This window comes from Zosterops lateralis (genome assembly GCF_965231275.1).
Source record: "Zosterops lateralis genome assembly, chromosome: Z".
NCBI lineage: Eukaryota > Metazoa > Chordata > Aves > Passeriformes > Zosteropidae > Zosterops > Zosterops lateralis.
This window is the reverse complement of record NC_139800.1, coordinates 45824409-45841466: the sequence shown is the minus strand read 5'-3', so window position 1 is coordinate 45841466 and position 17058 is coordinate 45824409. Positions and strand designations below refer to the sequence as shown.

General features: G+C 40.0%; 1 protein-coding gene across 7 annotated transcripts in view; it reads right to left on the bottom strand.

The window, feature by feature from the left end:
* Positions 1–17058, bottom strand: part of PIGG (phosphatidylinositol glycan anchor biosynthesis class G (EMM blood group)) — an 89308-nt gene that overhangs the window by 39876 nt on the left and 32374 nt on the right. For 3 of the 7 annotated variants that reach the window (XM_083884211.1, XM_083884210.1, XM_083884212.1), the window contains exons 10-11: positions 11668–11859; positions 5380–5689 (exon numbers count right to left, since the gene is read on the bottom strand). The exons of 1 other annotated variant lie outside the window; for it this stretch is intronic. In XM_083884211.1, the coding sequence (XP_083740337.1) occupies positions 5380–5689; positions 11668–11859 (502 nt within the window). Of the gene's footprint in view, positions 1–5379; positions 5690–11667; positions 11860–12122; positions 14147–14469; positions 14578–17058 lie in introns of those variants that run through there. 3 more of the 7 variants (XM_083884214.1, XM_083884215.1, XM_083884213.1) reach the window with 3 other exon arrangements.

Genomic DNA, 17058 nt, shown 5'->3' with positions numbered 1-17058 from the left:
CCTCCAGCAAAAGCAGTCCAGCTGTACTTCTGTAATGTTCATTCAGTATCTGAGAACAAACCATACATGCTCTGTCTGAAACAACCCTGCCCTAAGTCAATCAAAATGTAAGAACTCAGCACTGATGGTCCTGGACAGGACAGATAGTTGCTAAACCTGGGACACCTGAACTGTACTCAGTGTCACTTCACTGGGAAGGACAGAAGTAAGGCAGGGATCTGAAAGTTGTCACCAAGCAAAGACCTTCCTGATTTTCCCACAAGGTAAAGGAAAAAGATCAAATGGCTTATTCAAACAATTAAAATCTCTATCTAAACTGGTATGGGTACATGCAGAGTTCCACTTTCCATCACTCACTTAAGTAAGAGCTGGAAATTGTACACAACCATGCAGAATCATCTACAGCTTCACTTGAGTCACTTGTCTACGGTACTCTCGAGATACATAAAGACTTAAAAGTTGAGTGGCTGCACTTGTCAAAGAAGGTGTGAGTTAACAGTGAAAACTGCATTGCCATTAGAAAAGACTGACACACACCTGAAGAGTTACCTCCATGTCTTTGGGAGAGGGGTGTCCCAGTTCAGGGGACAGATTTTTTTTGCCAAATCAGGCACACAAAATGGCATAAATATTGGTAAAAGTTCACCGGTTGTATATCTGGTATAGATCCTGCATCTATAGTTCCGTGACTGGCAGTGAATTATCAATATATAGTGCCACTAATAAATCAAATTGTTATGTTTATTATGTATCATTAATAAACCAAAGAAACATTTCAAATCTGATTTTAAGCTGTACAAACTGAGCATTTTTCCCTTTGCAACAAGTCATTCATACTCTACACAGAACTCAAAGGAAAGAAGGTATTTAAATACACTAAAAAAAAATCAGTTTTGTATGTTGCCAGCTTTTTGATTTTTTCAGATAATGAAGATCAGAATGCCACACTGAGAAAAACAACATTGTAGACAGTAGTTTCCCCAGAAAAAAAGAGAACCCTGGAAAAATGCTTTGGGAAACTCCATTCATAGTGCCATACAAAAAAAGCTGAATGACACACTCTCTAAACAAATTGTTACCAGAAAGTTCTCAGTTCTCTGTGTTATCATAGGTTGACTTTTGGTGCAAGAATTTTAACGTTCTTAATCACTGTCCCCCACTGGAACCTTCCCTCAGACCACACCTTAAGTCCCCACTGACTCCACCTTTGGCCTTCTGCCTTTTGCCCCTTGTTACTGCCTTGATCCAATACGTGGCTGCCTTACTGTTTCTTATTTCTGTATTATTAAAAGTACTTTTCAGACAACTGGATCAAAGCTGTCTCTCTCTCCATTCAAGTCGCCATCAGGCTGAGTCCCAAGGAAACTCAAAGGGGTCTAATAGTCTGGCCAGACCTCAGGAAGTTTCACAATATAAAAGAGGCATGAAATTATAGATCACTTCTGGAAGAAGTTCCTTCCGTCCTTGGAAATATGGACGCAGACTTAAAAAGCTATTCTCAGAATAAACAGAGAAATTTACAAATTGAAGAGAGAGCATTAATTAGATTTTGAGGCACCTCTGTAGCCTCTGTAATTTATGAACTACAGCTCAACCATTCTACTCTTCTATGCTAATATTCTACATAGAAGATAACTGCTTTCAATTGTGAAACACAAAAAAAAGGTCTCTCTTACAATTCAATTTGTTGTATAATTCAATTTGTTTCACTCCATACCTTCAGAACAGTTTTTTCATCAGAGAATAAAAGAACAAGCTAACATCTAAAGACGGGTACTTGGGTCAAACTGTTAATCTCCACGCTAAAAAGACATCTAATATGAATGTACTTAAAACATTTTTAAAAAAGAACCAAAAACTTGTTCTCTAAGGAGTGGGGGGAGAGGGCCTGGGAAAGAAAATTTCATCTGTCTTGACCCTTAAAAGCTCTTTTTTTCACTAGCAGAATTGATTTCTCTATTTCTGAAACATTTCTAAGATTTTCTGAAAATAGAAAAACAAAAAGAGAAATAAAGAGAGACAATAAAGGAAATCCTTCATGTTCTATTACAATTAATTTGTCATTTCAATCAGTCTGGACATCACGAATAGGCACATACCTTAATTTCTGTGGACAGACACAAGAAAATTCTAGAAAACTGTTAGCATGTTTTTCTGAAATGGATACATTTTAAAGGGTTCTGTGCTTAAACAACTTAAGCATTCCACAATTTTTTTGCTAAGCCACTGCAAATTCAAAATAACCTTTTTAAAGCTGGAGCTTTTGGACATGCGATGGGACATAAAAAGGCAGTTTCTTATCTGGGCCTGCTCTATTTCATACAAAGCAGCATGAGAAAAAAACATGGGGGAAAAAGCTTTGCTGTGCTTTTAACAGAAGTTTTGATAAGTAACTATCACCCAGCTCAGATAATTTTCCAGATCTTACAGTGATGGGAAATGCACGAAGACCCATCTAGAAATTTGGCTCATAACACAGCAGTGGAGAATTTCTCATTTATGAAATTTGATTGCTGTGACTCAGCAACATATCTATGTGGAAGAAATTCCCTTGACAGAACTAATTTTTCAAATATCCTAAACTTTGCTGAAATCTGTAGCATTTTGGAAGTTACTATTTCCAAAGGAAACGCTTCCAGAAGAAATGTCGAAATTGCCAGCAGAGTGATGAGGCCTAGGCAGATGCCCTGAAACTGCAGAATATCCAAAACCACAATATGCAGTCAAGTAAAATTGAAATCACTACTTCCAGTGTTCTAAAAACAAAAAAAAAAAATCCTCAATTGCAAGGATAGTTGAAACTGCGAACCACTAGAAAGCTAACACAAATGTTACCAGATCCTGTTATCTTCTACTGGTCTTGCACAAATGTATTTTTATTGGTGTAGAAAAAAACCCCCTTTGACACACACAGCACAGTCAAATGGAAAGATGTATCAAGCTCCTGACAGCTCTAACAGCTTCCTTTTAGGAGCTTCCAGAAAAGTTAGTCCCAAGTTTTTGGCATCATTCAGAGCAGAAAAGACACAACATTTAACTGGCCATATTACACTTCCAAACCAAAACTATTACTTTAAGAAGCCTTTGTTTTCTTTTTCATCATGGCATACTGACTGAAGACAATGGACGACATTTATCTAAGGCACTTTCACCTCACAAGCAGTCCAGGCTAGGAAGCTGGATACTCACGTGGACTGGAAACTGCTCAAATGTTGAGCTCACAGGGCTGCCTGCTCAGCAGCTTGAAGTCCATCTGGAGACCAATCACTAGTGATCAGCCCCAAGGATTGACTCTGGGGCTGATACTGTTTAACATCTTTACCAATGACCTGGACAGTGAGAAAGAGTTCTCGAAGGAAGTGTGCACACAATACAGAACTGGGAAAGTGGCAGATACAGCAGATGGGTCTGCTGCCATCAGAGGTGCTACTGGAGGCACCTTGACAGACTGGGGAATGAAACAACAAGAAAATCAGCAGGCGCACCAAAGGAAAATTCAAATCCAGCACTTGGGGAGGAATAAAACCATGCCTTTGGTCACACTGGGAACTAACCATATGGAAAGACATTTGGAAGAGATCAGCCAACCATTGTCCTTTCCGTGCCAACACCAATAGCATCTGGGACTCCATTAAGGGAAAGCCTCACTAGCTGTATAATAGAGATCTCCATTCTCTCTAATAACCAGTGGTGAAATCCACATTTGGGTGCCTGGGTCCAGTTCCGGGCTTGCCACCATGAAAAAGCCATGGGTGTGCCAGAAAAAGTCCACTGAAGCACCACAGATGACCTGCTGGGTCTTTTTACTCTCAAGAGGAGAAAGCGCAGCAAGTATTATAGCAATATGTATAAATACCTGATGAGGGGAAGTACAGAAAATGTAGCCAGACTGTGACTTTCTCAGTTACCGACAATGGCTAGAAAAGGGATGAAAAGCGATACACAGAAACAGAAATCCAAGAAATTCTGACTAAAATCAGAAGAAGCTTTTTTTACTAGCTAGGGTGGTGAAGCCCTGGAGCAACTGCTCAGAGAGCTTGAAGAGTCTTCCCACTTTCAGGTATTTGAAATAGGGAATAGACACAGTTCTGATCCACTTGGTCTGTTTGACCTGCTGTTTCATGGGGTCAGGTTGGACTGAATGATCTCCAGAAGCAACTTCCAGCTTCAGCTCTCTTGTAATTTCATGGTTCTGTGAAATTCTCAGCCAAGTGTACCAAGAATTCAGCAGCACTGAAACATTTATGAACCATTTGCTGCTTTTTGAAAATATCTAAACCATTCTTTATTAGTCTCTCTTTCACAACTAGGATTTTTTTGCCAGCTTCCCCACCATTAAATTTCTGGTTTTGTTTGGTACCTTAGTAAAGAGATGGTTCTGTCTTCAGCATTTTGCCAGCTGCACTAAGGGGTGATCTCAGAAGGCTGTAATCAAAGCTGACTGCCTGAACAGTAACATTCAAAACGTGCAAAAGCCACTCAACCAAGACATGCTATGCTGTCTGAACAGGATAAGTGGGTAGGAAGGGATGAATCATGATGATCTCACCTGCATCAGCAATTCCCTATCTGGACATATATTACTCTCAATCAAGCCAACCCTCAATCTGCAGTTACAGTTCCCTAAGCTTGATCAGAGTTTTAACATCCTCAGCCATGCCTCAGAGGTAAAGTCAACAGAGGACCAACACTGAAACTTTGCAAACACACCTCTTAAACCTGATTTCCAGGTTAACAAGTGCCCTCTTTAGACAGCCTGTTATGCTAAGGTTCCAATAACAGTAGAAGCAGAAAGATCCTCTGCAGTTTCAATGCAAACCGAAGTTTTTGTGGAATCACAACCTTATTTGCAATGCAAAGAACTAGGTTATTGAAGCTCATAAGGCTCCTCAGGAAAGAAGGTATCATTTGATACAATAAGAAAGAAAATTAGATCCAGTTCTTATAAGGGACATTTCATACTACAGCACTTTCCTTCAGTCTTAAACAGTATACAGACCTATTGTAAGCCTCAAGAATCAGTGACAAAAGCCACCTGCTTTTTACTGGTATTAATCAACTTAGATGACATTTTTAAATTAATTATCACCTGAAAAGTATTTACAAGGCCCATTAACAGACCAAAATCACCCTAGTACAGTCTCTGATCTTTGTAAATCTACTTTTGGAAATCTACACTAAGGATAAGACATTAAGGTATGCATCTTTCCCTGATTCTGAAAACATAAAGTTAGTAAAGCATTTAGAAACCAAATCCTTCTAACAACTCAGTAAAGTTTTCCACTGTAATATTTAGTTAGCATTTTATTTACAATGGACAATATTTTTTAAAAACTACTCCCTCTCCCACCTTTGAAGTGGAGAGAGTATTCAGCTTACCTGAAAATAGAAGAAAGCTTGGCCAAACCAGTAGTGCATGATAGTAATTTGTGCTGCATCAAATTTCAAAGGTATCCAAATATATTTTGTCATCATTGTCTGAATCAGCAAACAAAACACCAAAACTGGTAAATTGTGAGGTCTAAATAGAAGAGCTGCTAGTAGAACCAATCCACTGTATACTTCCCATAATCCTGTGCTCTTCGTGCTGGAGTCTGCAGAAATAACCTGTGACTTTAGTAAATCTTTAGTGCCAGTGAAGACTATGCCAAGAACAAAGACATAAACAAAACGAGCCTCAGTAATCCCCCTAAAAAGAAAAAAAATATTTAAAAATTAATAAGTAAATAAAACAGAAAGATTAGTTACTTACTAATACCTAGTTCAGAGCCTTTCAAGAGAGGTCAAAACCAACAAGTTCTGCTGAACAGGTTAAATCCAAGGTTAGTATTTTTCAAATCCCTAAGCAATTCCATCACAAAACAAAAAAGTATGTTTTAAGTTTTAAGTGTAATTAGCACTTATATCATCTTCATACCTATACCTATAAATTCATTTGACTCTTAAATTCCAGGGAAATCTAGCTTCTGCAGGATACACAGCATGTTGTCCAAAAAAGCTGACATGTAAGGACCAGTAAGCTTAAAAACCGTGACCTGCTATTCTAGAAGTGCAAGGTCTGAAAAACTAAGACTAAAAGGGACTACAGCAAGTTATCCAGTCCAACCTTCCTGCTCAAGGCTCAAGCTGGGTCATCCTAGCACACATTGCACAGGATTGTGTCCAGACAGTTCTTGAATACTTCCTGTGAAGGAGACTCCATGCAACCTGCTCCAGCATCTAGTCAACTTCACAGTAAAGAAGTTCTTCTTCATATTCAAGTAGAACTTCCTGTGCATCAGTTTCTGCCCACTGTCTCTTGCCATGGTGCTTGGCACCACCAAGAAGAGCCTGAATCCATCCTCTGACACGTTCCGTTCAGAGACATTGCTGAGGTTGTCTCAGACATTCTCTTCTCACGGCCCAGCTGCCTCAGCCTTTCCTCATAAAAGTAATGCTTCAGTCCCCCTAACCACTTTCAGAGTCCAGGTCTCAACTCACTCTAGGACCTCCATGTGTCTCTTATCCTGAGGAGGCCAGAACCAGACACAGTATTCCAGATGTGCTTCACCAGGGCTGAGTAGAGGGACAGGATCACCTCCCTTGACCTGCTGGCAATGCTCTTCCTAATGCACCCCAGGATCCCACTGGCCTTCTTGCCCCCCAGGACACTCTGCTGGCTCATGGACAGCTTGTTGTCTATCAGGACCCCCCAGGTGCTTCTCTGCAGAGCTGCTTTCCAGCAGGTCACCCCCAGCCCATGCTGTGGCCTAGGGTTGTTCCTCTCCTGGTGCAGCACTTGCCTCTGCTGAATTTTGAACAGTTCTCTGTCCAGCTCTCTAGACTGTTGAGGTCATTCTGAAGGGCTGCACAGATCTGCTGTTCAGCCAGCACCTAAGTGTCCACTCATCCAGTCCACACTTATTGAGCTTGTCTATGAGGGTATTGTGAGAGACAGTGTTGAAATCCTTGCTGAAGTCAGGGTAGACAACGTCCACTGTTCTCCCCTCATTTGCTTCATTATTGAAGGCAGTCAGGTTGGTCAGGCATGATTTACCTTTACTGAATCCATGCTGACTACTCCTGATCACCTTCTTACCATCCACGTGGATAGAGATGGCCTCATTTTAGAATGAGGTGCTTGGTCTCCATCACCTTTTCAAGGACTGTGGTACATCTGACTTGCTGGTGGTTTCCTGATCCTCCTTGTCCTATTTGAAGACTGGGGTGATGTTTTCTTTCTTCCAGTCCTCAGGCACCTCTCCTGGTTGCCATGATCTTTCAAAGATGATCATTAGAATGCTCATTACGCCCATCAGCTCCCTCAGTACCTGTGGATGCTTTTCATCAGAACCCATGAGTTTGTGGATGTCAGATTTGCCTAAATATTCTCTAACCCAATCCTCCTTGACCAAGGGAAAGTCTTCCTTTCAACATTCTTACACTGTGGTCTCCTGGGTCAGAGATCCCTGGCTGGTCTTGTTAGTGAAGACCAGTACCAAGAAGGCATTCAGTTAATTCTGACTTCTCTGCATTCTCTGTTACAGAGGCCTCTGCTCCATCTAGTAAAGGGCCCATACTACTCCTACTTTTCCTTTTGTTTTTTCGTGTATTTGAAAAAGCTCTTTTTGTTATCTTCGACATCTTTGGCCAGAATTAGTTCAGATGGGCCTTGGACTTCCTTGAATCATTTCTACCTTCTCTGACAACCTCTCTATATTCATTCCAAGTGGCCTGACCCTGCTTCCTCCTTCTGTGTATTTCCGGCTTAGACTTCAGCAACAACAGGAGTTTGTTGTTCATCAACACAGGTCTCTAACCCTATTTCCCCAATTTCTTGCTCATCAGGATGTGTCACTCTTAAGCCTGGAGGAAATAACCCTTGAATATCAACCAGCTCTCTTGGGCATCTTTTCCCTACATAGCCTGTTTCTATGGGATACTTCCAAGGAGATCCCTAGAGAGGCTAACATTAGCTCTCCTGAAATCTATGATTGCTTGTAGTCCTGAACTCCACAATCTCATAGTCACTACAGCTAAGGCTGCCCCCAACCTTCGCATCTCCAACAAGGCCTCCCCTGTTTGTTGTTATTAAGTTGAGAAGCAAGTCATTCCCTGAGCAGCACAGCATTCCTTGTGGGATCCTCTGCTATCGAAACACTGTCATGAATACTTTCCAGGAACCTTCTGGATTGTTTGTGTTTCATTTTGGTGCTTCTCCAGCAGATGTCAGGGGAGTTAAAGCCCCCACAAGAACCTGTAACTTAGAGGCTGCTTCAAGCTCCCTGTAGAAATCCTCATCCACTTTTTCCTCATCAGGTGGCCTGTAGCAAACACCCACAACCATGTCACCCTAGTCTGCCCTTTTTATTCTGACCCATAAGCTCTTGATGCTTTCATCATCTACCTCAGATAGAGCTCAATACATTCCAAGAGCTTCCTCACATAGAGGGAAGTTCCACCAATGCATCCTCCTGGTCTGTCTTTCCTAAGCAGTGTGTGGCCCCTCATGACAACATTCCAGTCATGTGAGGTATCCCACCATGTCTTTTTAACCTTATCTCTCTGTCAAGCCTGGCTATGTCTACATGTGTCTTCAAATCTAGTCAACAGCTCTCTCAGTGACCCTGCTAAACCCTGAGCTAAGACTCCCTCCTTAAGGCATGTGGACCCCATTTATTGTGAGCAGTCTGATGACAATCACAGTCATGTAAACTGACCTGTGATAAAACCGGTAACACCTGTGATTCTGCTGGTAACACCAGTTTCAAAGTCAGGTGTTCATCTGCCTGGTTTTCCAGTTTCTTGCCCTATCAATCCCTAAAACTGGTAGGATAGAAGAGAACAGGAGCTCCAGACCCCTTGACCAGATGTCCCCAAGGCCCTGAGGTCCCTTTTGATCATTTGCACCCTTGTTGTTGGGACTTGGTCATTTACCCACCTAAAAAACCAGCAGTAGGTAATCATCAGTGGGCTGCACCAGGCTGGGAAGTTTCTTGGTAATGTCCCTTACCCAGGAGCCAGAGAGGGAACACACCTCCCTATTGGATTGGACCAGTTGGCATATCAGGCCCTCCATTCCTCTCAAGAGGAAGTCACTAACAACTACTAACCTTCTTTTTTTTTTTAACTGAGGAGGCTGTGATGTGGGGGGGGTTACTGCTCTACCACAGGCAGCCTCATCAACCTGGCTGGACCTTCACCCCCATTCTCATTTCTCTGGTCCTCACTTCCCTGGTTCTCAGATTCCACGGCCTCATACCTATTGCATTCAGGCACTTGAGGAGGTGAGGGAGGTCAGGAGGGGTTTCACCTGCCACCCAAAGCAGAAACCCCTTTTCACCCCCCTCCATCTCAAAGGTCCCTCCCTTCCTTCTGGCTGGTGATGAGAGAGTAGGAGGTCCATGGATTCTTGTGAAGTGGATATCAGGTCTGTTTGTCTGACGCAAGGCAGAGTGAGGCTCCACCAGTCAATCTCTTACTATCAGTCTTCGCTCTACATGAGTAATAGGTGAACATGGTCTACAAAAGCTAATATAATTTGCTCAGAAGTGAGGATTCCTGAGTCATTTGGACTTAGCAGTATACGGAGGACTAGACTAGGACACTAAAACCAGTAAAATTACAGTTATACTCATGTAACCAATGTAGCTAACTGACCACAAAAAAACACCACTAGCCAAAATTTTTAAAAGTAAGTTTTGTAAATTAGTAATACTTTTTTTTTCTTAGAAAGGTCACATTCCTTCTCTGCCAATTGCTAAAAAAATAAGCTTGAATTCAATCTTTCTTTTCACATACAGGAGAGAAAAAACAAGAGGAGAAATAATAAGCAAGACCATTTACATATTAAATTCTTTTTCTGCATGTACAAACCAAGAAAAAAGGCAAATCAATGACACAATAGTAATGCGGTTTTTCTAAACCTGAATATAGTGCATTGTTCTGCTGTTTACCTTTCAATGGTTCAAAGTTATACCTAACAGCCTATGCAAAAAGGTTTTACTGTTTTAATCTCTTAAATAGCAACCCTTCGTAAAAACCCTGTACTGCCCACTGGATTCTTCCTTTAGGGAAGAAAGAACAAAGGTAAAAGCCAGTAAAGTTTAGAGAATTTCTAGATTTCTAGCTAATGCAGAAATTCAGTGCCCCTTTTCAACACCTCTGGTAAGTCTGATGTAATTAGTACCACCTATTTACTTTAGATGTAAAACTTTAGGAAATAGGTTGGGGTATTAGCCTATTCAATAAATTGAGTGAAAACCTGAATTAACCAGTTGATGAAGATTCAAACTAGAAAAAGTGTTCCTCAGCAAATGCACTTCTATTATTTTGTTTTAGTATACTACATGCTCATCTTTTTCATTGCATAGACTACAATTTTTTAAAGAATAATTCTGAAGTAAAAAGCAAAAAGATTCCTTATCTTAGAGAAGAATGCACTATGCATGAAAAATGCAGTGGTATACAACTTTTCCTCATATTATACAAAACTGCCTTTGCTTTCCACCTGGATCCTGAGCCATTCCAGATCAGGAATACACTAAAGATACCTCTAGACACATTTAAAGTAAAGTCCTGGGGTTTTTGGTTGCATTTTAAACAGGCTTTTATCACACCAAACATCTAATAAAGATAAGCTAGTATCACAATGTCAACCTGTCACCTATCATCTGACATCTACTAAAATTTGTCTACCATCTCTTTTGACATACTGTACTAGGAGCCTTGCTGAATATAATGCTTGGTGAGTCAGTGATCTTGGGCAAACCATGTCTCTCTACTGAGCCTTGTACTTTACTCCTGAGAAGCCCACATGTCAGGAAATGAGTGGCCACTGCCAGAGACCATGCTGGGAGCCCTAAGCCAGTCTGTGTTATGCACTGGTAGGTATTACGAGAGAGACAATGTTCTGATCTGGCAGGCATACACACAAGTTTGTTTTGGATTGTTTGCTGTGGTTTTTTCACACAAAATAAAAGGGACCATGGTATTTGAGGGAGGCAGAAACTCTCTTCAGACAGAAACCATTTGCCACAGTGTGCCATAGGAAGATTCACTTGGGGTTTGAGACTGTAGAGCCAGGTATAAGAAAACTAAAGCCACTTAGCTACAAGCCAGAAGTAGTCATTGGTGAAAGAGCTAATAGCTTCCTTACAGTTACTGACAAGTTCTGTAAGAAACTTAACATCAGACTAAAAATCCTTAGTATGCACTGTTCTGCACAGGTGAGACTTTGAGAAGGACATGGTTACATCTTGAAACCCCACATTATAGAACACTCAACTGCAAACACAAGGTATGGAAAAGCAGCTCTCTGAACTACTAAGCACTTTTGAAGAAGTAGTTAAATGAGCTTGCCTTGTGCTCTGCTAGATGTGACAAGTCCATCTAAAACAACAATAGATGCATTTGGAGTTTTTTGTAGCAAAAATATAGAGTATTACTACTAGATTTTCCTCATATTAATTGTTATCTGATTGGCTTCTCATCTGTCACAGTCATAAGCCACTTCGTGTGGCTTAAAATTAAGCACACATCACAAAAATTCAGTGCTGGTCACTTACAAACTACAATTCTATTCCTAAAAATATAATTCCAACCTAGAACATCCTGTTCACCTCATCCCTATAGCCAAAGAGTTCAACATCTTGCCAGAAACAGTTACTTATCTGCCGATAAACTTACTTTGAAATATCTTTGCCACCATGTTGCCATGGAAATATGACATTTCCTATAGCTGCCCGGTAACTGTAGACTCCCAGGAGCCCGAGTGCCATAGCAATCTTTGAAACCAGGGAGCATCTTCTTTGAACCAGAAAGAAGATCATAAGAAGGGAGACTGCAGCCAAGAAGGAGAGTTCAGGTTTATGTTCAGAGCTGGGGAAAAAAAACAAACCAAAAAACCCTTTTAAAATAATAATTAGTGCTAAACACATTTGATAGAGCCTTAGCTAAAGCACTGTATTAAATAAACTGTATTAATTAATACAGCACCAAATTAATCATTGCAGTGGTATCTGTATTAACTTTCCAAGAGGTATGGTAAAATATTTTAATATTTTTAGAAAAGCAGTTTTATTAATGAGGTTTTCTATTCAAGCATGTATATTTAAAAGTGTAATTATTGTGTTCCACCATATGCTAGTTATTCTGTTAATTATATAAAAAATGAGCCGCATATTGCATAATGGAAAAGGGTCTACTGCTTTTAAACTAGGGTTTTGTTATTTATGCATTTTGAAAAAGTGTATTTTCCTTATACTACAGCATTTAATTTCCTAGCACTACACAAAAGATTTTTGCACTACAGGATTAGAACTGTCTTTTGAAATAACTATATATGAATTTGCTTAATTTTAGACACATCATGTACCCTACTACCTACAGAACACATTACCTACCCAAAATGACCAAAAATACACTTACATAGTTTAAAAAACACACACACAAACTAATTAGCTCAATCTGATTCCCGTATGCAACTACAGCACCTTGTATTGTGCCAATACATTCAAGAGATAGACACAAAATTTGCATCACTGACAGAGAAGATCACAGATACAGCTTTGTTTCCCTGCATGTTAAATAGGTAATACTCATTCCAGAATCAAGGGCATTTCACTGAGCATGCTGCCAGTATTATATATTTAAATCTTCAGTACTAGGAATTAGCACTGCAAAATGTAAGGGGGTAGTAAGGCAAAGATCTGCACCCATGCTTTAATATGTAGTTCCAGAAAGCCTGCTAACCCCTGCCTACTGGAAATATTCCCAGTATCCCAAATAATATAAAACCATTAAATTTGTTAAATTTGCTTTCAGTTAAGGACATCACGTAGATTTAGAGAGCTAAGGGCTCCATCTTCTGTTTTCCACAACTCAAAATCCCATGATAACAGATCCCTAACTTCAGGAAACTAACAGTGTGCCTGGGCTGTTACCCACATTGAATTCAACCACACTTACAAAACTCCAGTTTTATCTCTGATTTAATAAAAATTACTGTGCTTCAAACAGGTTTACTTTCCTATTCCCTAGTATACACTTTATTAGGAGCTTGACCAATAGCTGTTCCAGCTGTTGTGCTTGAAAAGTCACAGAGGAAAGGCTGGAGGGCAGATAAATTGTCTTGTTAGTTCTCCATGCAGAACCCAGTCAAGTAGTTCATACATCTTAACAAAACTCCCAAGAGATGCACTGTTCTCCAAAAGCCACTGGAGAAAAGTGAGAGGAATAAGATCTAGAACACTATGAGACAGAAAATGTAGTCTTGGTGTTTCTCCTCCCAATTATTCTTCCTCTACACATGGAGAGAGCAGAAATACTGGACTCCTGCAGCAACCTGTGAAAATAACGCACACACCACCTTCTTTATGATCAAACCATAAAAAACTAATTTAGTAGCCACTAAACTTTTCAAATGAGCATTTATAAAAAAAATTAAGCATTCAGGTCATATTCTCCCTGGCTACTCATTGTATGATAGCAAGACAAATCAGGGATAAATAACAGTATACCCTCATCATCATCTTTGTCTCTTTATCTAAAAATTCCATACACACTGAATTTTCATTCTTGACTGCTAGCACAGGGACTAACATACATCTCATGTGTACATTTTCTAGTAATAGTGTTCTGTGATCTCTATTTGGAATTTTTTGAATCATACAAATCTGTTAAAAAACAAACAAAAACTACCCAAGTTTTTCATAGCATTTGCTAGAGAAACAAGAAAAGAATTTACAGCAAGCAAAGTCAGGTCAACACAAATCACCTACAGTTTCAAGGTTTTCCAGCCAAGGTTCCTACAGTTAAGCAGCTAAAAGCACATGTAATTAGCACAACATTTGAAAGGAGATGGTAGTTGCTTCCAGAGAGCCCTATCATTTAGCAATGTTCTATATGGTTTTGATAGTCTGCTCAGAAATACAAGCACAAACATACTCTGATCTCAGCTGCCATGTCCTTGGTTTTGCACAAACCACAAAACTGAAAGTGAAGAACCAATAGCCCCCTGAGTGAAAATCTGGTGAGAACAGAAAGAAAAAAGAGTACTTTGGCTCTATCTTCTTCCTGTAATGGCTTGTGGTCTACACTCATACCTCTGGTAATAGAATGAAGGTTGAAGACATTTTCTTCCACTGCTTGGAACCTCACCTCATTACTGCAAATACAAATAGAGTGAATGGAATTGTAAATGTGCATGATTAATAACTTAAGTGGATAAAGCCTTTTTTAATTGTTTCTTGCATTTTACAACTGAATACAAGTCACAAGGTGTGCTAGTTTTGAGGGGAAGGACATTTGGGGACGGTTAAGTACATTATTAAAAGAATATATTATCACCTTCCTATGCTGATGCTTCTTGTCACTTCTCTTCAAGCTGACACTGCCATGTAGCAGCTCTGACACCTTTCAAGTATCAGCACTGACCAAGATTAACAGCCAAATAAAGCTAACTGAATACCAACCAGTCAAAAAGAATACCTGACTTCCAGTCAGATTTAGATTGCATGTTTTCTTCCATTTCATCTACTGTCTGATTTTCTTTTGCTCATTTTCCCACCAAAATATTTTTCAGGTTTCACAGTCTGTCTGCAAATAACAAAGAACATTTTCCTTATTTCAGCACTGCTGAAAGCATTCCTAGTAGCCGAATTCAACACACAATAGGTAGATTGATTTTCTGTGCTTTGATGCTTACAGCAAACAGGAAAATCTGGACAACTGTGTCTCTGTTTTAAATGCTGAGCCCCTTAAGCACTGTCCAGTTAAGCAAAATACTATTCTGAGCATAAGCAGAGATGTCCAAAAGATCAATACAAAGGAACAAAAAAAGAGGGCCATTTGTTCATTAGTTTACCTTAGAGACAAAATAGAAGGCTGGCTAGAAAAAGCCTGAGTAGTTCAAACTCAAACTAACAAGGGCACATACAATATCTAATTAAGGTTCCAAATTCTTATTAGTAAAAAACACACTATTAAGACATAACTATGCCAATTATACTAACACTAAAAACAGAGTAACAGTCAACCTTAGAGACTAACAATGCATTTTGGGAAGAAAAATAAGTGCTTTATGCAATTCACTTTATCACCAATTCATGCTATAAGAAAAACACATCATCTCAATCCTGATCAAATCACTAGGGAAACAGACATCTAATATCATGTGAAGGAGAAGTAAAAAAGATGTTAAAATCCTCTACCAAGAAAATGCAAGCACACTGGCCAAATAGGAATTCCCAGACACTTTATAGACCACAGGATGTGTAAAGATTTAGTTGCATCATTTACTAAACTGTCTGACGCTTGTTCAGTGAGCCATAACAGAGTCATACACTCAACTACATCCCATCATTCAAGTCCAAAAACTGTCATACTTCAAATATTACTAATCTTTTAACTCTACATTGCAACTGAAGTATAGGTCAGCATGCAGACATACATAATATCCTCCTGTTAGGCTGAAAATTGCTCCATTGTTTTAAGCCAAGAGGTAACTCCACAGCAGCCTGAGCCAATCTGTGGCAGGGCTGCCAGGGCTATATTTTTTTCATTTGGTCCCTAAATACAGCAGAAGTAGTTACACCAATGAAAGGGAGAAGGCAGAACTATGACAGTGACAGTCCTAATCACACATCCTCTTAGTCTGCCATGGCACAACACTCTGGACTGTTGTATAATCTTTTTAAGCCTCCCAAAGTATAAGGCAGGGAATCCTTGCTTCTTTCTCAATTAGATTTGAAAGACAAGTGGGTTTTAGTAAGGAATGTTTGACAATGGCAGAAAGAAAAAAATGTTTGGCTGCAGCACTTCAAAAGATGCAGACACTTCCACATTCTCTTCTTAAGTAATTTCAACAACAGCAGTGCTGAAATACTGTATATGTATATGCTGTCCTTCCTGCATTCCTGTTACTAAGCCAGCCCATTTGCCTGTGAAGTTGGATGGTAAATCAGAATGAGAAGTGATCCAACTGAAAGCCAAGAGTTTCCCATGCCATCTTGAGTAATTTTTCCAGACACGTCTATTCAGTGATTTAGCTCACCATACTGACACAGAAACAGGTAAAATACAAGGCCAATGAGGTGAGGAGAAAGAGAGCAAGTTCCTTGCCTTGTATGGCAAAAGCTCCTATAGTATACTATTTTAGCCAAATGATCAGTCATAGCCTGAGAGTACAGATGTACAATCTTTTCTATTCTACTTCCTTCAAAACCTAAGAAAATACAATCAAAGTGAGGCGATAATCTGGTAGGGAATAGAGGAAGAAATTCACCTGTAAAAATCTGACGGTTTTGTTTTGATACCAACTGCTGTACTCGAGCCTTACTGAAGGGGGAGGCAGACAGCTTTAAGAGGGTTGTGATGGCTTTATGAAGTAGAATACTTTATCAACCTGACATATTTTTGTGATGAGACAAGCTTAATGGAAGAGCACAAAGCAGGCACTGTTGTTTATTTGTGCTTTAACAAGGTTCTTAACACCAGCTCCCATAACATTCCCATGAGGCAATCTCATGCTAGAAAAGTGGATAGCCAGGTGGACTGAAAAGTGCTAAAAATGCTGAATTCACAGAAGTGCCATTAGTAGCACTAAGTCCACCTAGAGGGCAGACACTATCTGTCAAGCCCAGGACTCAGCATTGGTCCCCATTGGGACCACTGTTTAACGTCTTCGCTAACAATCTGGACAACGGGGCAGTGCCCCCTCAGCAAGTCTGCACACAATACAACTGGGAGGAATGGTTGATACAGTAGGGTGGGTCTGCTGATACTCAAAGGCCCTTTGACAGCCTGGAGAAACTGCCCCCCAGGGATCTTATGGGGTTCAAAGAGGGCAAGAGGAAAGTCCTGCATCTTGGAAGAAAAAGCTACACATAACAGGACAGACTGGGGGCTGACTATCTTTTCAGAGATAGACTCTGAGCACCTGGGTGGACCCACATTGAACAATCAGAATGCAACATGCCCTTCTAGCAAAGGTAACTAACAGCATGTGCAGCTGCATTTGAAGAACCTCACCAGAAGATGGAGGAAGGCTATTTCTTACCCTGCATTCAACTATGGCTC